This window comes from Humulus lupulus, chromosome X (genome assembly GCF_963169125.1).
Source record: "Humulus lupulus chromosome X, drHumLupu1.1, whole genome shotgun sequence".
Classification (NCBI taxonomy): Eukaryota; Viridiplantae; Streptophyta; class Magnoliopsida; order Rosales; family Cannabaceae; genus Humulus; species Humulus lupulus.
This window is the reverse complement of record NC_084802.1, coordinates 253296070-253323179: the sequence shown is the minus strand read 5'-3', so window position 1 is coordinate 253323179 and position 27110 is coordinate 253296070. Positions and strand designations below refer to the sequence as shown.

Sequence of the window (27110 nt, the reverse complement as noted above, 5' to 3'; positions counted from 1 at the left end):
TGACCTTCGAGACAATCCTCTCGGCCTCGAAAAAGGCGTCGGGCCCCACCTCGACCTCCTTCTCCACAGTGGGACCAAAGTTGGGGATCGAGGAGTTTGTTGCCACCTCTTTACCTTTGCTGGCTTGTTGGGAAGACGAGCTGCCAGCACTCTTCTTGGATGCGCTCTTCTTGGGTGCCATCTGGTCGCCTAACGAACAAAGAAGAAAGTTTAGAAAAGGCGACCTAAGCATAAGAAAGAATCTAGAGCAAAGGGTTCCTTTACACGGGCTGAGGTAATCTCAGCCCACGGCGAGTGAGACCACGCAGTTCTATGAACACGCGCCTGTGCTCCCAACGGGTCCCCGATTGCTCAGGATCTGTGTCAGGAGGGTCAGGATAAATTTTTCCTTGAAAGGAAAGTTTCAAAAGGCAAAACCGCCTATGAAGCGTGTCCCCTAAGCTACCCGGTTTTTGCACCCTAGAAACTGGTTGTTCCAAACAGGCATGAAAAATTTTACCCAGAAAATCACCCCAGAACTTTGTCCTATGAGTCATGCTCCTAAGCATTCTCTTTCCTATTGTCGATACCCCTAGGATAAAAGCCTACGCATAAAATACCAGCAAAGAAAAATAAAAGACAAGCAATCTACTGCATGCGACAAAGAAGAAAGTTTACCTAAGCTAGGAAAAGGAAAACCGTTTAAAGCATACAACAGACGGAGGACTTACAGAAATTTTTGTTGTGTAATGAATGAAAAGAGCGTTGGGGTTGGAATCTTGTTGAAATTGCTGGCACCAGAGTCACGAAAGAACCCTCGTGTTTGAAACTCAGGAACGTCGAGAATGGTGACCGGAAGAGAGAAAAGGGTTTTGAGACTGAGAAGGAAGAAGAAAGAAGATGAGAAAATTTTCAAATAAAAGGGTGGCTCATGCGAAGGGTGGCCAGCCTTATATATATATATATAAAAGGCCAAAAGATGAGGGCCGTTCGATTGTCTTGATGTGGGATACGAGGATCACTACTCGAAAGACGAAACGACAGACGAAGATAGGCTAGGCCATTTAATGCGGTTCTCGGAAGACGGACCATCACCAACCACGATGCTCCATGTATCCGACACCAGCGTAATGGGCGGGATATGAAGAGTCCACAAAGAAGCCTAAAAGCCCCCACTGTGGCCCCAAGTGACGTCATGTGCCACGAGCAGGGGCTTGGGGGGAAAATGTACGCCCTAAATATCCACGGGTTATTAGCGTGCTAGAAAAGGGCATAATTCTATCAGCCACGTGGAAGCCACCTACCCGGAGCTGCTGTTACGGGTCTCTACCTCTCTAGCTCGAGATAGCCAAAGGTTTATTAAGATTACTAAGGCATCGGATCATCAGCGTGGACACCACGAGCTGAGATTACATCAAGCTCGGGGTACGAGCTTGAGTTGACACCTCCGAGCTTAATGTAAAGGTGCATATATCAGACATCATGTGTCTACTCCATTCCTGAATTCTCGGACACGCAGCATAAACGTGCACATTCAGACACCCCACGACTGGTTTGGGCCATGCGGCCCATTATCCCCCTTTCCTATTGATTAGACCACACTTCATTGTCAAGTATTAGGAATTAATCATGAATGTCGCAGAAGTGACATGATGGGTTAGAAGGTCACGGGATGACCTCCTTCGCCAACACCCAGGTGTCCTCTCCCTATAAATATGGAGACCCTGGGAGTTGCAAAGGGTTGGCTTCTTATTTGTAAAGAAATACCTTGTAAGGAATATCAGAGATATATCAATAATATCGGCTGGTGGACTAGAAGGATTTTAACCTTTGAACCACCTAAAAAAAAATATTCGAGTTATAATCTTCCTTTGAGATCATTCATCCATTCCGGTTCATCACTTAGCACTAATCCCTCTCCTTATTTATATAATTATCTGTTGCCGAAGAACCGCGTCAACAATTGTCTATAATTTTAATAAAAACTGGTTCACTAAATTTTTTTAATATATATATATAATAGAATGAATTATAGTTCTATACTATATATTATACGCCCTAAATATCCGCGCATATTGGCGAGCTAAGAAAGGGCTTAACTCGGTCTGTCACGTGTCAACCATCCACCCAGAGCTGTTTTGTAACGCCCTACTTCCTTAGAGCCGTTACCAAGTGAGTTTTAAGACAAAACAGTGCAATGAACTCGCTAACCGAGGTTTTGAAACGAAAGTGTGACTAATTAAAAATTAAGGCTGTAATCTTTAAAAATGCGTTGATTCAATAAAAACTTCTAGTATTAAACATTTGGGATCCCAAAATAAGGTTTGAAAACCGTTTACATATTGAAATAAGTTTACAGTTGATTAATCATAAAAAAATCATAGATTATTACAGCCATTTTAGAATAAACCCCCAACCAAAGCAGTCGAGCAGGCCAAACATGTACGCGTCGCTTCACGCTCTCCGTACTCATGGTTGGTTGACTCAGTCATTGCCCTTACCTGCAACACAGAGCACCCGTGAGCCGAAGCCCAGCAAGAAAACTCATGCAGAACATAACATATGCATTTATACAATTTATCATAACAGATAATCCACATATATATAAGTCAACCATTAGACTAAGCAAACACGGCCATGCCGCCCCAGAAGCCTTACCAAAGCCTGGGGTTTCGGTCCTCACCGCAAGGATCTCACACATATCCTCTGGGTCCCGGGCCCTGCCATGACCATAAGCATCCCATGTGCTTAGTGTTACTTCCGGCCCCGCTGCCGTTCTCGGCCTTGCCGCCCTCGGCCATAGCCGTTCATTTCACTATAATCACATATATAGCATAAATCTAACAATATTCAAACAAATATCAATTCATTTAAATCTGCACCCTAACATGTAATGCAATATAGGGCCATGCCCGGCAATCATCTCATCATGCAACATGCAATATAGGGCCGTGCCCCGCAATCACACTATGGGCCCATGCCCTATCCTACGGGTGTTATAGTTTTCTTACCTGTATTCCGAGCCTCCTGATGCACTAAAGCCGCGAGCACGGTCCTCTAGCACGAGCCTCCCCAACAACCTAGTCACAACACACAAGAAATATCCCTCAATACTCATCAACCCAAAACCACTTCCCGGGACCAATCCCGGACTCTCAGGACCTCTAAAACCTTAAAACAACACCCCGGAGACATCCCCCGAACCCCCAGAGCAAAGGCCTAAAATTGCCAAAAATGTCAACCTGAAATTGGCCTTGTGCCGCGGCACAACTTTCTTGTGCCGCGGCACCCATCAGTCAGGGGCTCCCTCGCTGCGGCACGAAAAACCTGTGCCGCGGCACGCCTTCGCAGACCCAGAACTCTGGGTTTTTCCTCTGCATTTTCTCCGAGCTAAAACCTTCCAAAATCATACCAAACCAATACCCAAACCCCAAAATCAATTTCAAACATCAAATAGACCATCTAACAACCCATAAACATCATCAAGGACATCCAAACACACAATCAAATCCCCAAAATCCACATCCTTGATTTCAATTTTAGAAAAATAAAACTCAAAGTTCAAACTTAAACCATGCTCAAATTTCTTAACCCATAACATAATCAAGCCTTAAATGTGTACAAGATTCCTTACCTCATATGGAGAATCCATCCTTAAGCTTCCTTCATCTCCTAGGTCTCCAATTCAGCTCCTCCACTCATCTTCTTCTTCTTCATGCCCTAGCTTTTCCCTCTCTTTTCTCTTCTCTTCAAACTCTATCAAGACCAAAATGACTAAGCCCCAAACCGTGTACCCCATATAACCCAGCTGCCATTTATCTAATTCCCAACCAAATGACCATTTTGCCCCTCCTTGCCTAACCTTTCCTACCTAAACCTCAAGGGCACTTAAGTCCTTTCATTTCTATTTCATATCTACCATTTTCTTTCTAAAACTTGTTACTCTCAGCAGTAACTAATGGTTACCCAGGTTACTAAATCTCCAATAACCATTACCCGCTAAATCTCAACTTAACCATAAAATTCCCGAGGTACCCCTAGGCTCCTCCCGAGCCGGGTATAGAAATCCCGTTGCGACTCTTGAGTTAACTAGCTCTCTAGGACCGTCTCGGCACGTGCATCACAATAATAACACCACACTCACGTGGTACAATTCACAGAATACAATTATCACATATATGCCCTCAGCGGGCTAAAATTACCAATTTACCCCTATCATGCAAACGGGGTCCACATGCATAATTATTTCACCTAACATGCATACTAACCACGTAGTCATGCATCTCAATGTTCAATTAGTTATATAACAAGCTTTAAATCATAACCATGCATTAAACTCATAAAATCACACATAAATTCCATTATGCCCTCCAGGCACACTAATCAAGGCCCTTAAGCCTTATTAGCGATTTTGGGTCGTTACATGTTTGCTACCATCCCCTAATTTAACCAGCCCGAGCTAGTTAATCATTTAGCTACTCCTTGGGGCCATTGTGTCAACATGATGAGAACTACGAGCTAGCACCACATTAAGCTCGTAGTGCATCAGAGGCCTAATACCCCTGAATCCTTGTAAAGTCAACCACACAATATAAACGTGCATATCCCAGGTGTCATGTGTCTATTCTATTCCTGAATTCTCGAACAGGCAGTATAAACGTGCGTGTTCAAACATCCCACGCCTGATTTGGGCCATGCGGCCCATTATCCCTCCTTACCTATTGATTAGACCACACTTCACTACAAGGTTTAGGAATTAATCATCGATGTCACTTAAATGATTTGATGGATGAAGAGGTCACGGGATGACCCCAATACCTACCCAAATATCATCTTCCTATAAATACCAAGACCCTGGATAGTGCAAGGGGTTGGGATATTTTTTGTAGAGAAGCACTCTGTAAGAAATAGTCAGGAGATATCAATAATATCGACTGGTGAACTAGAGGGATTTTAACCTTCGAACCACCTAAAAAGAGGAGAGGCCATCTTTCTATTGCTATTAGTTTCCCAAAATCTAGATTACAATTCTTTTCATATTATGGTTTACCAATTTGCACTAATCCATCCTACTTATTCGTATAATTACCTGTTGGCGAAAAACCACGTCAACATATATAAATATTTATATCATTAATTTCTACATATATAACATCTAAACACAATATTAACATAAATATATATATATATATTTACATAGCTATATGACATATATATAAAATACAATAATATTTAAAAAGCAATTAACAATAGAAATAAAATCATAATAGAAAAAGCTATAGTGTAAACAGTAGTATACATACATCAACTATTTTTAGTTTCTAATGTATCTCACAATGTCCTTTGGTGAATTTGATGAAGAAAAAAAAAAGAACTTCAATCACTTGATAAAAAACAAACTATCACACAAATTTATAAGATAAAAAAATGATATGTATGCCTTTATTATTTTTAAATAAAAATGATTTAATTATTCAAATTATCATAAAATATCTTATTTTAATTCATTTATTTATTTATTTTTGTTTAAGTTTATATTTGTTCTAGTTTTTTAATTTGTTAGTGACAACAAATTATTATATATTATATGTTTAATATAATATTAAGTTTAAGTTTAATTTTAATTAAATTTTATTTAAGTTATAAAATATATAGTTTTATTATTTTTAAATAATTATCATTGTAAAATATCTAAAAAATATCATATTTTAACTTGTTTAATTATTTATTTATTTAAGTGTAAATCATATTTAGAATTTATAGTTAAATATAAAAATATTTTATTAAATATAAAAATATTCTGTTAAAATTAACAAAAATAAAAAATAAAAAATCGTTAAAACTAATAATTCTAATCATCAATTATTAGATTTTGGCTGCATTATTCTCTTGCAAAAGTTGTATACACACGCCTATTGGAGAAGCAAAAAGAATGAATATTGAAAGTGATCTATATGTCTATGTTATGTGTGTAGTGTACTACTAGTTATTTTCTTTCCAAAAAGAAAAACTAATTAAAAAATTATCTATGTTATGTGTGTACTACAAATTAATATTAATTAACAAGTTGCTTGCTACATACACATCAACTTTACAAGGGAAATTTTGTGCATAGTGTATACTAATTTAAATGGGATCTTTACAATTATACCTATATTATAAAATAATTACAAAAATCACCTATAAAAATTTATTTACAAAAATATATTGCCACATCATCAAAAAATACCAAATTTTAAAAGTAATATATTTGAATTTAAAAAAAATTTCGAAAACCCAGTTTTTTCATTTTTCTGAGTTTAAAAAAGTAACATTTTGGTTACTTAAAATGTTAATAAGTTAGTAATTAGTTACTTTTTTTATGAAAAAATTTATTTTATAGCATATTATTTTATATACATTTTGATTGCCTCAAATACTTATTTTTTAAAACTTTATCTTAAAACACTAATTAGTCTTTTTGAAGTTATATTATGGTGTCTTATTACTTAAGATACTTTTACGTTGTCGATTAGTCATTTTTTAAAAACTAATAAGTTACAATAAAATATAGCAAATTACTATATAGCTTATTATTAAAAGTTACTTTTACTATACTATACAATAATTATTTTAATGAAAAGTTTTAATTCATTTTTTAGTCACTAATATAATTTATATGGGAGTAATAGTTGAAGTGGACAAAATTTGTTTACAAATTAAAGTCCAACTAGTTAGCCAGACTAATTCGCTAGGCCCAAAAAAGTTACAAGGACCAAACCAATGCAAATGGGCTCACACATATTGGATAAACCATCCAATGGGCCAGCTGGTACCCAGACCCAAGTCCAAATGCATTTAGTCAGCCAGGGACATTGAAGTAGTCAAAGTGCACGCTCTTTTTCCCATAAAGATCGAAGAAGAAACACTAAGAATGGGTCAGACGGGCAGATGGAGAGGAGGAGAATGGAACGAAAAGAAGAACAATAAATAAGACCCTTGGGGGTTGAGAACGGCACATTGGATAATCACTTGACTCTCTTTTACTTTCTTGTTGAAGAAAATATTACGCCATCTCTCTCAGCGATCCAGTCAAGCAAGTCGAATCAGTCCATCTGATCTGACTGGACTTGACCCAGTCGTTTAGTCCCGCCATCGCCGTCACTCTGACCATTCCACTACTCATCCATCTATCACTATTTCATTATTTACATCATAGTTTTATTATTTTCGATTAGCTTTCATTACAACCCAACTAACTTGAGCATCGGAGTCCCTTTGGCTAACACCCCACCAGTGCTCCCAATTGAACTCTCGTCTCTCTCTTTGTTCTTGACAGGTTACTGGTGCCCGTCTAATCAATGGTAGGAAATCACATCTACAATTTGGCGTCCACTGTGGGGCCTTAGCAATCAAACGATCGACAAAGAGATCAAGGAGTTCACTTGAGAGCCATGTCAGACGTGACTGAGACACCCGATCTGTCTACCCAACTCGCTGCTCTTACTGCCCAGATGAATGAAGAACGCGAGAAAAATAGGAGGCTCGAAGCTAAGAATGCTGACCTGCTCGTACGAATGGAGGCCATGTCCTCTCAAGCCACTGAGGTTCAGCCATCTCGCTTCCGAGGCCCAGTTAGCTCTATGCAACCTTTGGGTGACCTCACCACTATCTCTAACAGTGATGGACCGAGCCAGACAGTTCCATCACCCTCGGTAAGGAATTATCATACTCCACCCACCATGTCTAACATTCAAAATTCTATTGTCAATACAGGTGAACATGTAACCATGACTGAACATGGACATTCATCTGCACTCAGACCACAACAGATTCCAGGAGTCAGCTAGTCAGCCTCAGCAGCTAGACAACAACAGATTCCAGGAGCCAGTCAGCCAGGCACTGGACCCAAACAGGAGCAGGTTCCAAGTGTTAGTCAACCTACTGTTGGAGCTAGCCAGACCATCATTGAATCACCCAGTCATGAGCGAGCCAGCCCGCCAAGCAACCACAAGCTCCTTTCCAATCCAAGATCCTAAGTTGGCTCGTAAATTGGCCGAGATGGAAACACTCATCCAGCGGATTCCTGGAATGCCAACCCCTATTAAAAAGAGTGCAGCAAGCTGCTACACTAACTCACCTTTCGTTGATGATATAGCCATGGTCGAAACGCTGTAAAAGTTCAACTTCCCAACATGAAGATGTTTGATGGAACGTCCGATCCCGATGATCATATCACTCAACACAGGTAGAGAATGTTCACCGTTGCCATCCCACGCTACATGAGGGAAGCATGCATGTGTAAGGGGTTTGGTTCTAGTCTAATTGGACCAGCCCTCCAATGGTATACTAATTTACCTAATAATTTTATTTCTACTTTTGGATAATTGACTGACACTTTTGTTGAGCAATTTGCTAGTAGAAGGAAACTTGAAAAGTCTACAGAAGACCTCTACATCATGGTTCAACGATGGGATGAGCCCTTACGAGAGTACGTAGGTCGCTTCAACAAAGAGAAGGTGTCTATAACCCACTGTCATCAGGACATCGCCATCTCAGCCTTCTGCAAAGGACTCCGCTACGATTCAGACCTATACAAAGAACTTACCAAGTATCCTTGCAAGACGATGGAAGACGTTCTCGCCAAAGCCTAGGTGTAACGACCCAAATTCGCTAATAAGGCTTAAGGGCCTTGATTAGTGTGCCTGGAGAGCATATTGGGATTTATGTGTGACTTTAATGAGTAAAATGTATGGTTATGATTTAAAGAATGTTATATGACTATTTGACTATTTGAGATGCATGACTATGTGTATTAGTATGCATGTAGGCCCTGATTGTGTTAGAAGGGCATAATTGTAATTTTGGCCATTTTGGGCATAACTGTATTGATATGTGATGATTTTTGAGACCACATTGTGATGTGGATGTATCTGTGATTTGTGACTCGAGACGATCCCAGAGAGCAGATTAGCGGAAAAGTCCAGGCGGGAATTTATACCCGGCTCGGGGCGGGCCTGGGGGTATAAGCAGGAATTTAGAGAATATATTGAGATTAATTTTGATGATGAGGAATACATATTTGGTGATTTATCAGGTATTGGGAAGCAAGCAGGAAAATATTAGAGACACTTGAGGAATTAGCGGGAATTAGTTAAAATGACTAAAATTGTCCTACGTGGACAAAAAGGGTTTAGATTTGATAGGGAGGGCATTTTGGTCATTAGACTTCTTAGAGATAGATTAAATGAGTCTTTATATACTTAGTGGGATTGATAGAGAGAGTTAGATGGCTGTAAAAAAGAAAGAAAAAGGAAGAAAAAGAAAAAGAGAGAAAACAGAGGGGTTTTTCCAAAAGGGGCGGTTTGTGGATTCTAGCACCATTTCTCTTCAAATTTCTTGGATCAAAGCTCAGAGGAGAGCTAGGATAGGCTGAGCATAAAGGATCCTAAGTTATACTTGAAGATTTGGCAAGGGATTAGCAAGAACACATCAACTTTTGAGGTAAGTTTTTAGAGTTTTCAGTTTTTGGGTTTGGCTGGTTTAAGTTGTGTAATTAAGCTGAATGATGGGAACTTTAGGGGAATTTCTGGGCAAGATTTGAGGAAGAGCAAGCTAAGGAGGTCTAGGAATTGAATCAAGGTCGAAATTGCATCAACGGTATGAATTATAAGCCTTTAACTTTGATGTTTGACTAAATATCTGGGTTTAGGGTTAATCATGGTAAATTTTGTGATTTGGGATGAATGTGCTTGGGTTTTGAGGATTTGGGATGCGTGGGATGAGTGGAGAGCGTTTATAAGCTTGATTTTGAGTTTGGTAAAGATTTGGGGAAGTTTGGGTTGAGATTGGCTCAAAGAAATCGTAGAAAAAGAAAATGAGGGTTGCCTGCCTGCAACTAGCGCTACAGCGCTAGTCTTTGGGCGCTGTAGCGCTAGGCCCTGTTTCTGGGGTGGTGCGGTTCTTCTTGTAGCGCTATAGCACCCTCTTTTGAGCGTTGTAGCGCTACCCTGTTCCCAAAAAGGGGTTTTTAGGTTATTTTTAAGGGATTTTGACCTAGGGTTCGGGGTTCGATTCCACCATCTTGTTTTGTGGATCTAGGACTTCCCGGGGGGCTCAGGATTGGTCCCAAGGCTAGGTTTTTGGACTTGAGGTTCATTGATGACTTTGACCTATGGCTGTGTTTAGGTGTGCGCTAAGGCTCGAGTGGGATCGTGCTCAAGGAGTCAAGTGATGAAAGCTATCAATTTGACAGGTAAGAAAACTATAGCGCCCGTAGGACAGGGCATGGGCCCATAGTGTGATTGCAGGACACGGCCCTATATTGCATTACATGTTAGGGTGCAGACTTAATTGAATTGATATATGTTTGAATGTTGTTTGAGTTATACTATTTGTGATTATAGTAAGAATGAATGGCAAAGGAGCCGGGAACGGCAAAGGAGCCGAAACGGCAAGGAGCCGAGAACGGCAAGGAACCGAGAACGGCAAGGAGCCGAGAACGGCGAGGGAGCCGAGAACGGTGAAAGGCCAAGAACGACAGCTGGGCCAGGAGTAACACTTAGCACGTGAAGTGCTTGTAGACAGGGTGGGACCCCAATGGATACAGGGGATATCCTTACGGTGAGGACCGAGACCCCAGGCTTAGGTAATGCCTCTGGGACGGCATGGCCGTGTTTGTTTAGTTTGATGGAATACTTGTTTATCTGTGGATAATCTGATATGTTAACTATATAATCCGCATATGTTATACATATTGTATGAGTTTTCTTGCTGGGCTTCGGCTCACGGGTGCTCTGTGTTGCAGGTAAGGGCAAAGATTGAGTCAACCAGCCATGAGTACAGAGAGCGTGAAGCGACGCGTACATGTTTGGCCTACCCGACTGCTTTGGTTGGGGGTTTATTCGAGAAATGGCTATAATAATCAGTGATTTTAATAATTAATCGATTGTAAACTTATTTTAGGATGTCAATAGTTTTCAAACCTTATTTTGGGATCCCAAATGTTAAATACTAGAATTTTTCAATGAAACAACGCATTTTTTTTAAAGATTACAGCCTTAACTTTTGCTTAGTCACACTTTTGTTTTAAAAACCTCGGTTAGCGAGTTCATTGCACATTTTTCATTTTAAAACTCACTTAGTAACGGCTCTAAGGAAGTAGGGCGTTACAACTTGGTATCAGAGCGAGCCAAGGTTTGTTGGTTCTAGAGATTGAACGAACATGTACGCTCGTTGTTAGTGACAAGCTCAACTCAGGGTTGGTTGGTATGATTGATTGACATGTTTGAACATATGTTTGAATGCCCTGTTTGCCTGCTTATTTATATGGAGCATGAGGAATGAGTTGACATATGCATGAGATACTGTTGGGGCTGGGCCCTTGACTATTGCATGTTGAGATTAAAGTGTGCTGAATAATATTATTATGCATGTGGATGAATATTGGGATAATGGTTCGCATATTGAGTTTATGTGGTTAATTGTTTAAATTGAATTCGTATGTAATATCTGTTTATTGGCTTGTATGAAGCATGTTGAGACTTGGGTATGCTTAGTGGTGTTAAAATCTGGTTGCTAAATGTATATCATTGTGGTTTTGGCCTAAATATTCTTTGTGTATGCATGATAACTATGGTTATTTGGATCTAGTTGTGGTTTGGTTCAGAGTATGAACCACAGAGCTCAGGAGTTTGGTCAGTATTGGTAGATGAACTCGAATTGTTTGTTCCTAGAAGGGTTAAGTGGACCTGCTATTGTGTTGAAGGGGGATTCTAGATAAAAGTTGGAGTTAGAGATCTCCATTTATCCCGGAAAGCAGCAGCAGAGGGTCACTAGTGTGTAAGTAAGCCGTGGAGTTTAATAGTTGAGATGGAACAGAAGAACAGCAGACTTCTCTGGGAAAACAGCTGATTTATATGTTTTAACAGTAAGGTTACCAGTGTTGGTTTACTGTGAGGGTATGGACAGATAAGGGTATTATATGAAAGGCTTAAAGGGTGTTATCCTTTGGTTTTTTAGGAAAGTTCGGGTTGACAAAGAATTTATCAGTGGATGGGCAAGGTTAATTCCACCCTTGGTTATAAGGGGATGAGAGCCCATGACTAAAGGGTTGTGTTAAGTATTGTGCTAAAGGGATGCCTGGAAACGGCACTTGGGCTAAGGCATTGGCGTGATGGGTTGGAAAGAACCTAGATGATGAATTGATAGAAGAGGTTATAAAGACATGATCTGAACTGTGGAGAATGGAGGCCTTATAAGATTGGTTTGGAATGATAAAGTAGCAACAGTGTAAATTTATGGGCTTTGCGAATTGAGTAATTCATTTCGGGAAATTGATTCGGAAGGATGCAGTTGAAAATGATGATGATGACCCATTTAAGGATTTAAAATCTGGAATAGTCTAAGGTATTTGTGCCTCTCCGATGTGTGTACTCACCATCTGTATGGGGACAGTGGAGAGGGCCATGTGGTTCAAAGAACTGATGAATGATGTATAAGAGCATGAGTGCTAGAGCTGCAAATAGCAGTGCTTCTTTTGATGGATTATAGTAAGGATAGATTTTCGGTAATCAAAGCAGAAGAACCCCGAAAAACTTGATAGCTCTTAGTTTTGCCAGAAAGGGGGGAAAACCTGAATGACTAGATAGCCGTCAGGATAGTGATGGAAATCAGTGAAGTTATCTACTATGCATCAGAGGCAGGAGATGCCACCTGGAAAGAGGTCAGGTGAGGGCATGACTTCTACATAGAATGACTCGATATGTTAGGATGGACTTCCCATGGTGAGGGAACAGAAAACTAGAATGCCTTGCTACATTCGAAGTTCGAGGCTGATTCCTTGAGGATGAGTATTCAACTGAATGGTTTATGCTTTGGTCACGTAACGGGCTGGAAGAACCCTGTGTCAAGAATGCTCCGAGAGGGAGTTAGACATAGAGAGTTTACCTCATGGGTGCTATATGAGGGGCTGAAGGTAGTAATACTTATTGAGAAGAAATTAGAAACTTCTGGCCGATGGATTGGGATGCAAGTGATCAAGAAGTGCATAGTAATAACAACAGAGTTTGTCTTATGGGAGCCTCAGCATGAGTCATAGTGAGAGAGTTAATCAGTTAAGAAATAACCATGGATTGTAGAGGATATCATCTGGAGTATGTTAATGAGACTGAGTGGAAACTGAGTTGACCAGTGGGAAAATTATATGGGTATGTAAAGAAAGAGTGGGGGTACTTCAAGGTCGGACTACAGATAGGATTGGTATCAGGAATGTTGTCAAAGATGGTATTGGCTGACAAAAAAATCTATTGAAGCAATCGAAGGAATTTGACCTTGGAGTAGCCAGAGCGCTATACTGCGGGGATTGTTAGCATCGTCGGTTAAGAACGAAAAGTTTTATGTTGGATACAAGATGGGACGATGTCTCCAGGAGTTGATCTATGACCTGGTTATTACCAGCTGGAAACCAAGGATAGAGACATCTCATGAATTTGTTTATTTTGCACCGGGTAGGGTGTGAGGAGTTGGTAACAAAGATTCTAGAATGGTTCAAGCTACAACAGCACAGGTAAGTTCTTTAGGTAGAGAATGCATGAACGGTATGGGCAAGTCCCCTTCAAGCTCATGAGCGGTATATGTGGATTACTCCCAGACAGAAATGGAGAGCAAATGATTATTATGCTGAAAACATTAGTACCCAGGAGGCAGGGTCACAGGTAAGGTTCTACGGAGTGTCAGTTTGGGTATCGTTAGGAGTACTCAGATTAGAGCTATAAGAAGAAAGGATAGGTATAAGAAGATTTGATCTGAAGCCACATAGAAGCTAATGAAGAATATCTGAAGAATAGAAAGCATAACAGGACTGGTAAGCGCGTCATCTATCGCATAAGTATCTCCAGAGACAACTACATCAGAGATGAGGAGAACAGTAAAACTTGAGGTTAGACGGAATGAGTGGTGTCAAGTCAGGAAAATTCAGAAGACAAGGTAAGAATTGATTGGTATCTAGCGATGCTGGAATATGTGTGTGATATGGTTAAGTATAGAGTGATAGCATAAAGGACCTGATCCATGTGAGGATATGGAACTGTGGGGGTGCATCATAGATTGGGCACGCCCAAGCGCAAATTGATGCGAGGATGGATCGAACCTTGCGGGAGGTGAAAGAATGGATCATGGTTGATATACTTGGAGCGTTAAGTCGACAGTTGTGCATAGCATAAGGTACTTGAGTGTTGGGTATTAGTAAGAAAGTTAAAATTGAGACCCAGATGTGGTGAAAAGTAACAGACAGGTGATCGGTGTTTGAAATCCTCAATTGAACGAGGGGAAATTTAATTGGAGGCGGAACTCCTAGCTGGGAGGCGTGTGTCAGTCAAGGAATAACGCTATAAATTGTAACGAGTGGACAAGGCAACGACTGAGATTGGCATCACGTTAGTAGGTAAAGATTGACTGATGAGTGTCACTGAACTATGGAATCCAAAGAGTTGGCTTTGGTTGAAACAGGGAAGAACCCTGTCAAGGTGATACAAGTTAGGATACCAGGATCGAATGATGGATCCAATTAGAATTTGGTATATGAATGAGAACTCTGAATGGATATCATTCCACCTCCTAGGGTACGTTCTACCGGGAGGGTTGAGCGGGTGAAAGAATATAGTGTTTTCTTTTGGACACTGAGGGGTTAAGTGATGTGGTGGTGTATCGTGGGAATAGACCACATTAGACCTTAAGTAAGGTGTTTGGACATGAAAAGTTTTAACTCGGTTGATTGAGTTAATGTAGTTGGCTCAGGTGAACTGGTTTCAGGGTAGGACATCGATGATACTGAATTGAGACCCTATAGTATTCTAAATTTTTTGAAAGAAACTAGAGAACAAAGAGAACAGAGTGGGAACCTAGAATTATCAGTTGATTGCAACTAGAATAGCAGTCTGAAAGCTTATCAGATATCTTAAAGAATTAAGCGTTGACTATGCGAATACTTGAGGTATTAAGGGAAGTGTAATCCCTGATAAGTTAGTCATGGTGGCAAATGCTGGCGTCTTGTTAAGTAACACGACATAGGACATGGTAAGAGACGAAGGATAGTGAATACTACGGTTTGGCATTGGTTCAGAGCGAAAGCCAAAAGAGGTTGTTGGAATTCTTAAGGCAGGAGTGTCTGCCTATCTGGAAGAATAAAAGAACTTGTAAATTGTTAAATTTTGAGAAAGTAAAGTTCCGGAAGGAAAGATTTGTATCTCTCTACGTAATAACAGACGAGGATTTGTATGGTGTTCAGAGAAAGAAGGGAGAGTTCTGACTCTTGATTCAACTTAAATTCTGAAGTCGTACCAAGGGTTAGGCCAGGGGCCTACAAATTGATCCCACCTAGTAGAGGTGATGACTTATGGGAATCTATGGAATCAGGAATAAGACATTGAGGTGATTATGGTAATCTAAGCTGACCCTGAAGCTTCAGCAGGGTTACGGTGCAAGTAAGGAGCTAACGAAAGTATGGCTATTAGACAAGCTCTTGTGGGGCAAGATTGTTACTCTTGTAAGAGTGTTGTTGGGAAGTAAAGTAAGGCGGTGGACCTTGGAAATTATGGTCAGAGTTGCGGGTTTACGGACTGATGTGTTTGGCTAAATTTCGAGGACGAAATTTTTATGAGGAGGTTCGCTAATAAGGCTTAAGGGCCTTGATTAGTGTGCGTGGAGGGCATATTGGGATTTATGTGTGACTTTAATGAGTAAAATGCATGGTTATGATTTAAAGCATGTTATATGACTATTTGACTATTTGAGATGCATGACTATGTGTATTAGTATGCATGTAGGCCCTGATTGTGTTAGAAGGGCATAATTGTAATTTTGGCCATTTTGGGCATAACTGTATTGATATGTGATGATTGTTGAGACCACATTGTGATGTGGATGTATCTGTGATTTGTGACTCGAGACGATCCCAGAGAGCAAATTAGCGGAAAAGTCCAGGCGGGAATTTATACCCGGCTCGGGGCGGGCCTGGGGGTATAAGCAGGAATTTAGAGAATATATTGAGATTAATTTTGATGATGAGGAATACATATTTGGTGATTTATCAGGTATTGGGAAGCAAGCAGGAAAATATTAGAGACACTTGAGGAATTAGCGGGAATTGGGTAAAATGACTAAAATGGCCCTACGTGGACAAAAAGGGTTTAGATTTGATAGGGAGGGCATTTTGGTCATTAGACTTCTTAGAGATAGATTAAATGAGGCTTTATAAACTTAGTGGGATTGATAGAGAGAGTTAGATGGCTGTGAAAAATAAAGAAAAAGGAAGAAAGAGAAAAAGAGAGAAAACAGAGGGGTTTTTCCAAAAGGGGCGGTTTGTGGATTCTAGCACCATTTCTCTTCAAATTTCTTGGAGCAAAGCTCAGAGGAGAGCTAGGATAGGCTGAGCATAAAGGATCCTAAGTTAGACTTGAAGATTTGGCAAGGGATTAGCAAGAACACATCAACTTTTGAGGTAAGTTTTTAGAGTTTTCAGTTTTTGGGTTTGGCTGGTTTAAGTTGTGTAATTAAGCTGAATGATGGGAACTTTAGGGGAATTTCTGGGCAAGATTTGAGGAAGAGCAAGCTAAGGAGGTCTAGGAATTGAATCAAGGTCAAAATTGCATCAACGGTATGAAATCTAAGCCTTTAACTTTGATGTTTGACTGAATTTCTGGGTTTAGGGTTAATCATGGTAAATTTTGTGATTTGGGATGAATGTGCTTGGGTTTTGAGGATTTGGGATGCTTGGGATGAGTGGAGAGCGTTTATAATCTTGATTTTTAGTTTAGTAAAGATTTGGGGAAGTTTGGGTTGAGATTGGCTCAAAGAAATCGCAAAAAAAGAAAATGAGGGTTGCCTGCCTGCAACTAGTGCTACAGCGCTAGGCCCTGTTTCTGGGGTGGTGCGGTTCTGCTTGTAGCGCTATAGCGCCCTCTTTTGAGCGCTGTAGCGCTACCCTGTTCCCAGAAAGGGGTTTTTGGGTTATTTTTAAGGGATTTTGACCTAGGGTTTGGGGTTCGATTCCACCATCTTGTTTTGTGGATCTAGGACTTCCCGGGGGACTCGAGATTGGTCCCGAGGCTAGGTTTCCGGACTTGAGGTTCGGTGATGACTTTGACCTATGGCTGTGTTTAGGTGTGCGCTAGGGCTCGAGTATGATCGTGCTCAAGGAGTCAAGTGATGAAATCTATCAATTTGACAGGTAAGAAAACTATAGCCCCCGTAGGACAAGGCGTGGGCCCATAGTGTGATTGCAGGGCACGGCCCTATATTGCATTACATGTTAGGGTGCAGACTTAATTGAATTGATATATGTTTGAATGTTATTTGAGTTATACTATTTGTGATTATAGTAAGAATGAATGGCAAAGGAGCCGGGAACGGCAATGGAGCCAGGAACGGCAAAAGAGCCGAAACGGCAAGGAGCCGAGAACGGCAAGGGAGCCGTGAACGGTGAAAGGCCGAGAACGGCAGCTGGGCCAGGAGTAACACTTAGCACGTGAAGTGCTTGTAGACAGGGTGGGACCCCAATGGATACAGGGGATATCCTTACGGTGAGGACCGAGACCCCAGGCTTAGGTAATGCCTCTGGGACAGCATGGCCGTGTTTGTTTAGTTTGATGGAATACTCGTTTATCTGTGGATAATCTGATTTGTTAACTATATAATCCGCATATGTTATATATACTGTATGAGTTTTCTTGCTGGGCTTCGGCTCACGGGTGCTCTGTGTTGCAGGTAAGGGCAAAGATTGAGTCAACCAGCCATCAGTATGTAGAGCGTGAAGCGACGCGTACATGTTTGGCCTGCCCGACTGCTTTTGGTTGGGGGTTTATTCGAGAAATGGCTGTAATAATCTGTGATTTTAATAATTAATCGACTGTAAACTTATTTTAGGATGTAAATAGTTTTCAAACCTTATTTTGGGATCCCAAATGTTAAATACTAGAAGTTTTCAATGAAACAACGCATTTTTTTTAAAGATTACAGCCTTAACTTTTGCTTAGTCACACTTTTGTTTTAAAAACCTCGGTTAGCGAGTTCATTGCACATTTTTCGTTTTAAAACTCACTTAGTAACGGCTCTAAGGAAGTAGGGCGTTACACTAGGCACATATCAAATGGGAGGAGGATGAAGCTAACTATTATCACTTTTCTCCAAGGAAAGACTCTCGAAGAGACTCAAGGGTAGACAGACGACAGAGTAATAGACGATCTAAGTCATACCCGTATCCTAGTAGATCAGAGAACAGAAGGAGGGAGTACAACCGGTCGTCCGAGACACATCTCCGAGATGGACCAAAGATACCAGAATAAAATCTTTCAATCTCACCAGCCGAAGTCGTTGGCGTACTAAAAGGACTCGGAGACAAAGTGAAATGGCCTGAAAGGATGAGGACTCCATCTGACCAACGAGACAAAGCAAAATGGTGTGAGTTCCACAATGACCACGGTCACCGAACGGATGAGTGCATTGCCTTAAGACTCGAAGTATCCAACCTATTAAGATGTGGTCACTTGACTGACTTGCTCATAGACAAAGGCAAAATAACATTCCATCAGGAGGCAGACAGGTCAGTTGTCCGAAGAGAAGCAACCCCACCGAAGCCACCTACACATGAACGAATAGTGAACATAATAACTGGTGGCTCTGAGGTAAGCAGAGTCACCCATTCAGCAACCAAAAGACATGTCAGGCAGACCAACTGGATCAAAGGAGAGTCCAGCGGGACAGAGAAGAATACCATCAACCTACCAGCTCAAACCATCAGTTTCTCAACAACAGAGTCAACTAGACTCCTCAACCCGCATCACGATGCTCTTGTTATTGCACTTTACATTGCTAATTGTCTTACTAAACGTATACTTATTGATAATGGCAGTTCAGCTAACATTTTATTGTTAAGTGCTCTTAGGGAAATGGGGATAGATGAATCAAAGATCATAAAGAAGACTACAATCCTCATCGATTTTAGTGGAGAGCAAAAGAACACACTAGGAGAGATCGAGCTACCTGTCTATGCCGAAGGAGTCAATCTGTGCACAAGATTCCTGGTAGTAGACTCTCTGTCTGCTTACAACATGATACTAGGTCGACCATGGATACAAGAAATGGAGGCAGTCCCTTCAACATACCACCAAGTTCTAAGGTTCCCAACTAAATGGGGAGTAAAAGAAATCAAAGGCCAATAGAAATACTCAAGAGCATGTTACCAGACTACCATGAAGGCCAAACCCGCTAAGTTATAGCAACCAACCATACATGAAGACAGACTGACTAACTCCCAGATGAACCAACCATACATGGAGGAGTTGGACGAAGTTCAGATACATCCGGACTTCCCAGATCACAAAGTCCAAATAGGATCACGATTGGACCCTGACATCATAACTAAACTCATTGATTTTCTATTTGTCCACTATGATTGTTTTGCTTGGTCCCATGCGAACATGACTGGAATTGACCCCGAAGTAATTGTCCATAAATTGAAGGTTGATCCAGACTACCCACCAAGGAAGCAAAAAAGAAGAAATTTTGCCCCTGAAAGGAACAAAACCATTAACGAAGAAGTTCAAAAGCTCATTGATAATGGGTTCGTGAGGAAGGTGCATTATTCCGACCGATTGCCCAACGTAGTCATTGTGAAGAAGAAGAAGAATGGAAAATAGTGAGTCTGCATCGACTTCACAGACCTCAACAAGGCGTGTCCAAAGGACTCATTCCCATTACCACACATAGACATGCTAGTAGACGGCACAGTCGGTCATGAACTCCTAAGCTTCATGGATGCATACTCAGGATACAACCAGATCCTGATGCATCCAGACGACCAGGAAAAGACAACCTTCATGACCAACTTGGGCATATTCTGCTACAAGGTCATGCCATTCGGACTGAAGAATGCAGAAGCAGCTTACCAGAGATTAGTCAACAAGATGTTTGTCGACTTGCTGGGGAAGACAATAGAAGTCTACATTGACGACATGCTCGTCAAATTCCTCATTGCAGAGGACCATATCAGCCATTTAAAACAATCTTTTGACATTCTTAGGAAATGTAACATGAAACTGAATCCAACTAAATGTTCTTTTGGTGTGACTACAGGAAAATTCCTTGGGTACCTAGTAACTCAAAGGGGAATCGAGGCTAACCAAACACAGATAGAGTCAATCCAAAGGATTCCTTCCCCAACGTGCATAAAAGACATACAAAAGTTAACTGGAGGCATCGCAACACTCGCCCGATTCATCTCAAAGTCATCATAACGATGACACCTCTTCTTTAACACATTAAGGAAATAAAAAACCTTTGAGTGGACAGTTGAATGTGAAGAGGCACTAGCCTAACTAAAACAGTACCTGACCAGCCCGCCTCTCCTCTCAAAACCAAAAGACAATGAGACACTATTCATCTACCTAGCAGTATCTAAGACGGCGGTTAGCGCGGTCCTAGTCCAAGAAGAGAAAGGCAAGCGATCTTCAGTCTACTATGTAAGCAAAGCCTTGCTTGATGGAGAAACCTTATATAGCCAGTTGGAGAATCTTGCACTAGAACTCATCCATGCAACAAGGAAGCTACGCCCATACTTCCAGTGTCATCCAATAACGGTCATGACCACCTTCCCACTCAAAACAATCCTCCATAAACTATAACTATCAAGCAGACTTACCAAGTGGGCGGTAGAGCTCAGCGAGTACGAAGTAACATACAAGCCACAGACTTCCGTCAAATCTCAGGTATTAGCTGACTTCATTGTAGATTTTACACCTAACATGTATGTGCAGGCAAAAATCTAGAAGTTGCAAGTAGACAGCTTAAGTAACACTAGAGGAAGTGGACTCAAACTCGTCCTAACTTCACCCCAAGGTGACGTAATTGAACAAGCAGTCTGATGCGGGTTCAAAGCTACCAACAATGAAGCCAAATACGAAGCAATGATAGCTGGACTCAAACTAGCCAGAGACATAGGAGTCAAAAGGATCGTGGTTTTCAGTGATTCTCAGTTGGTAGTCAACCAAATGCAAGGTAGCTATCAGGGCCGGGATAACAAGATGACAGCCTACCTCAACAAGACTAAAGAGTTGCAGTTGGTCTTCGACGAGTTCACTATCAACCACGAACCAAGAGGGGAGAACAGTCATGCAGATGCATTAGCAAACCTTGGATCCTCCATCCAGACAATCGACCCCAAGACAATACCTGTAGTATATCTCCAATGGCCAGCTGTCTGGAAAGATGAAGAGCAAGTAGTGACATCTCCAACAACCGAACATGGATGACTCCAATAGTCGAGTACTTGGAGCAGGACATACTTCCTGAAGATAAGAACGAAGCACGTCGGGTCAAGGCTCAATCAGTCCGCTTCACTATTATACAAGGTAAACTATATAAACTTTCCTTTTCTAGTCCATATTTGAAATGCATTAACCCTGCAGAGGCCAAATACGTACTGGCTGAGTTGCATGAAGGAGAGTGAGGCAACCACTCTGGAGGACGAAGCTTGGCGCACCGTGCCCTAACACAAGGCTACTACTAGCTGACTATTCAGGCCGACTCCTCCAACTATGCAAGATGATGTGACAAATGCCAAGGGTTCACTCAAATATCCCACCAACCTCCGAAGCGTCTCTTCCCAATCACATTCCCTTGGCCATTCCTGAAATGGGGGATGGACATAGTAGGCAAGCTTCCAAGCGCACCATGACAGAAGGTGTACATGCTTGTAGTAACTGACTACTTCAGCAAGTGGATCGAAGCAGACTCGTTCCACCAAGTCAGAGACAAAAATTAAAGGGCTTCATTTGGAAGAATGTAATCTGCAGGTATGGAGTACCGAAAGAGATCATAACAGACAATGGCTCTCAATTCATTAGTTTCAACTTCCAAGACTTCTGCAAATTCTAGAATATCAAGCTCAGCTTCTCCACGCCAAGGTATCCCCAAGCAAATGAACAAGCAGAGTCATCCAATAAGACTATCATGAAAAACATCAAGATTCCCCTTGAAAAAGCTAAGGGAAGATGGGCTGACGAGTTACCAGGAGTCCTTTGGTCCTACCGAACCACAACCAGGACTTCGACGGGAGAAACACCTTTCTCATTAGCCTACGGGATGGAGGCAGTCGTCCCTACCGAGAGTGAAGTTCCGATAGCCAGATATGAGCTGACAACAGATGAAGTAAATTGGGAAAACATGTGCCATGAACTCGACACCATCGACAAAAGAAGGGACAAAGTACTCTTAAGAATCTCAGCCTATCAACGAAGCATAGCCAGACATTACAAATAGAACATCCGCACTCGGATATTCAAAGTAGGAGATTGGGTACTATGAAGAGTGTTGCAGAACACTAAGGAAGTGGGAGCAGGTAAGCTCGCCCTGACATGGGAAGGTCCCTACCTAATCACAAAGGTAGTCAGACATGGAGCATACAAGCTACAAACTAAAGAGGGACGCGAAATCAACAATAGCTGGAACGCTATCCACTTAAAACAATATCACTTTTAACTCAGTCTAGTCTCCTTTCATTTTCTTTCATCAATGATCTCACGAGATCTTCACTCAAGCAACATACTGACACTGTCATGCAGGAAGTGTCAGAACTACATTTGGGCTTGATCCCTGCAAAGGGTATGCAGGCAGCTCCATGGAGCGCAGCCCCCTATCACAACCATTTTTTTACATATACTACGAACAGACCAATAAAAAATATAAGTATAAATTGACTAAGTAACTTCATACTTAGATTGGGGGGGAATAAGATACTGTTAACCGAGATTTTCGGCAACTCTATTAATGAATAATATTTACTGATAATGATAATGAAAATATAAGATTGACACGGGGTTTTTACGTGGTTGGGGCGTTAACTAGCCTTAGTCCACGAGTCTATATTATTAGAGCTTGAAGAAGCTTTTATAATGGAGTTTTCTCTCAGTATCTGAATAGAGTTTTTCTTTTTTCTATCCAAAATCCAGAGAGAGTTTACAGTGCTCTGTAGCTTATATTTATAAGCTGATGGGAATACCGAATTTGGGCCGGATCAGACCCAGGCCCATCGGGGAAACGGATACTGTAACGACCCAAAATCGCTAATAAGGCTTAAGGGCCTTGATTAGTGTGCCAGGAGGGCATGTTGGGATTTATGTGTGATTTTATGAGTTAAATGCATGGTTATGATTTAAAGCGTGTTATGTGACTATTTTATTATTTGAGATGCATGACTATGTATATTAGTATGCATGTAGGCCCGGATTGTGTTAGAAGGGCATAATTGTAATTTTGGCCATGTTGGGCATAACTGTATTAATATGTGTTGATAGTTGAGGCCACAGTCGTATGTGGGTATATCCGTGATTTATAACTTTCAGCACGAGGCGATCCTAGAGCTGGATAGCGGGGAAAAGTCACAACGGGGCATTATGATTGACTTTGGACAAGTCAAGGAGTATTTTGATATTGGGTTATGAAAATAAATAATTGGAGATATATTTGAGGTTAGGATGTCTAGGCGGGAATACTGGGGGATTTTACCATTTTTTCCTCGGGGATATTTTGGTACCCCGAACCTTGAGGTAACCAGCTTAAGTTATAAAAACAAAACAAATAAACCATTTGGAGACTTAGAGAAACCGACCCAGCCTCCACCCTCTCCTCTTCTTCTTTCCTTCCTCTTTCTTTCATGAAATCCACAGAAATCTTAGGAGAAATCAAGCTTGAATTTCTGAAAATTGATGGTGGGATTTGGAGGTTTAGCTCAAGAGTTAATCAAGAACAAATCAGGGTAAAGGTAAGCAATTAATTCTTTTTCTCAAGTTAAATTCTGAGATTTTGTTGGGTTGTGAATGTTTATGGATTTTGATATTCAAGGTGGAGTTTGAGGCTAGAAACTTTGAAGATAGGTCATGGGATCCTTTGGGAAATGATTCTACATCTGAGGTAAGGTTTAAATTAAAGTTTGATGGTTGAAATTGAGAATTTCCATGGTTGGTTTTGAGTTTTAGGTTTGAAATTTCATAAATTTGGAATTGGGATCTTGGTGAGTGTTAGGTTGGATTTTTGGTGGAATTGTGTTGTTTAAACCATCCTAATGTTGTGATTATTAATTGGTTTTGATTTGGGAGCTTTGGGATGGCTTAAGGTGAGGTTTTAAGCTTGAAAATGGTGGGTTTTTCTGGGTTCGAAGGGTCGGGCCGTGGCATGGTTCTTGGAGGGCCGCGGCCCTTGAAGGCTAAGTTGTGCTGAGGATGGAGGGCGGGCCGCGGCATGGTCCTTGTAGGGCCGCGGCCCTTACCTGTTTCTGGGCATTTTGTGGCTCTGTTTGGGGGCCATGCCGCGGCGCTTAAGGAATTTTGGGATTTTGAGAATTTAGGCTTGGGAATTTAACCTAGGGTGCTCGGGGTTGAGTCTTTTACCATGTTTGGTGAATTTCAACGTTCCGAGTACTAGAACTTGGCCTGGAGGCTCATTTAAGGTTGTTAAAAGTGTCTTTTGTGTGTTGTGACTAGGATTTCGGGGAGGCTCGTGCTAGTGGACCGTGCTCGTGACCGTAGTGCATCGGAAAGCAAGGGATACGGGTAAGAAAACTATAACACCCGTAGGATAGGGCGTGGGCCCATAGTGTGATTGCCGGGCATGGCCCTATATTGCATGTTGCATGATGAGATGATTGCAGGGCATGGCCCCAGATTGTGTTGTGTGCAAATGTTTAACCTTAAATGAATCATGATGTGTGTGAATGATTATTTCGAATGTACTATATGTGTGATTATGATGAAATGAACGGCAAGGGCCGAGTGCGGCGTAGGCCGGGGCGGCCGTGGGGCCGAAAGTAACACACAGCACATGGGATGCTTATATTCAGGGTGGGACCCAAGGGATACATGAGTTATCCTCGCGGTGAGAACCGATACCCCAGGCTTCGGTAAGGCTCTGGGGCGGCATGGCCGTGTTTGCTTAGTCTAATGGTTGACTTGTTTATTTGTGGATTATCTGTTATGATAAACTGTATACATTGCATATGTTATGTTCTGCATGAGTTTTCTTGCTGGGCTTCGGCTCACGGGTGCTCTGTGTTGCAGGTAAGGGCAATGACTGAGTCAACCAACCATGAGTACGGAGAGCGTGAAGCGACGCGTACATGTTTGGCCTGCCCGACTGCTTTGGTTGGGGGTTTATTCGAAAATGGCTGTAATAATCTATGATTTTATGATTTCTTAACTGTAACCTTATTTCAAGATGTAATTAGTTTTCAAACCTTATTTTGGGATCCCAAATGTTTACTGATAGAAGTTTTAATGAAACGACGCATTTTCAAAGATTACAGCCTTAACTTTTAATTAGTCACACTTTTGTTCAAAACCTCGGTTAGCGAGTTCATTGCACACTGTTTCGTCTTAAAAACTCACTTAGTAACGGCTCTAAGGAAGTAGGGCGTTACAGATACCAGCGACCTCTCTAGTGGAGGCCCAATACAAAAAGATATAAAATACACGAAATTCAAATCAGCTAAGGCCCAATAGGTTGACCTTAGAACTACGCGTCGCCCGACAAAACAACGCTTTGGTTCTGATCACTTCGAGTCACGAGGCTAATTCAGGAGACAAGACCAGTCAGAGTACTTGGCTGCGCAGTCCTGACACATCAGTGTGTAATCCCGAGGTGACCTTTTCTGCAGGCAAAAAGTAGGGACAACGCCCACGCGGAATGAGGCGGCCTTAGGGTCCTGGACGCTTGGCCCCTTCAACTGGGGATAAGGTGACCCAGGTCCGTTTACCGTTGTCCCACTCCATTTACCACAGGTCCGGACCGTATCAGGGTCCGGGACCAGGACGCGTAGCCGTGATGATCCGAGCGCTCTGGGCATCGCCCGGACTACCTTTGCTGAGGACGGACCCAGAGGGACATCCCGGACCCCTCCAATGGGCCCAGTCTTGAGTCCCCGGTCCATACCCGTCCCTTTGGGCACTCTCCATACCAAGAGACCTTAGGTCGAGCCCACGTGCTGAATTGGCCTTCTGACAGCGGGCCGAGACGAAGGCCCAAAGCCCATGCAGGAAATGGGGATAACATTTACCCCCAAATACTTCATAAGTCATACAACCAATCGGCATCCGATACAACAACTTATAGAACGCTAACATAAGCTACAACCAGTCAGCTACAACCAGTAAGGATACAACAAAAAAATAATTGAAAAAGCCTCGTTTACAACACTACATAAGAAAAGGTCCATACAACAACTAAAAATACATAGGATGGATAAACTCAGTCATCCCCCAACAGAGAACTTGAACAAAGAAGGAGTCAATCATCCGCAACTAGGTCATGAGCAGTCATGAGTCCAAAAGAAGTGACTAACTCTTCGGCACGGGTCGTCTCTTCAGCCCTCATCCTCTCCAATTCCTCGAAATCCGCAATGTATTTAGGAACATCCTAGCTATCAGTCTTACCATCCCAAAACTCACTAGCCATTACTGTAATGCCCTACTTCCTTAGAGCCGTTACTAAGTGAGTTTTAAGGCAAAACAGTGTGCAAGGAACTCGCTAACCGAGGTTTTGAAACAAAAGTGTGACCAATAAAAAGTTAAGGCTGTAATCTTTGAAAATGTGCCGTTTCATTAAAAACTGCTAGTATTAAACATTTGGGATCCCAAAATAAGGTTTGAAAACTAGTTACATCTTAAAATAAGTTTACAATTGATCAGTTATAAAAATCATAGATTATTACAGCCATTTCTCGTAAAAACCCCCAACCAAAGCAGTCGGGCAGGCCAAACATGTACGCGTCGCTTCACGCTCTCCGTACTCATGGTTGGTTGACTCAGACTTTGTCCTTACCTGCAACACGGAGCACCCATGAGCCGAAGCCCAGCAAGAAAACTCATGCAGTACATAACATATGCAATTTATACAGTTTATCATATCAGATAATCCACAGATAAACAAGTCAACCATTAGACTAAGCAAACACGGCCATGCCGCCCCAGAACCCTTACCAAAGCCTGGGGTCTCGGTCCTCACCGTAAGGATCACACATGTATCCTCTGGGTCCTACCCTGACTATAAGCATCCCATGTGCTAAGTGTTACTTCCGGCCCCGCTGCCGTTCTCGGCCTTGCCGCCCT

General features: G+C 41.7%; 1 protein-coding gene across 1 annotated transcript; it reads left to right on the top strand.

Annotated features, from left to right (window-relative positions):
• The first annotated feature begins 18374 nt into the window (after window positions 1-18374).
• Window positions 18375-19175, top strand: LOC133806923 (uncharacterized). The gene has a single exon (XM_062245016.1). It carries the CDS (start codon window positions 18375-18377, stop codon window positions 19173-19175), a length of 801 nt encoding a protein of 266 aa, XP_062101000.1.
• Window positions 19176-27110: the final 7935 nt, after the last annotated feature.

Excerpts from the sequence above, each read along its gene's own strand:
- LOC133806923 (XM_062245016.1), top strand. The coding sequence starts at position 18,375 with ATGAGGACTCCATCTGACCAACGAGACAAAGCAAAATGGTGTGAGTTC.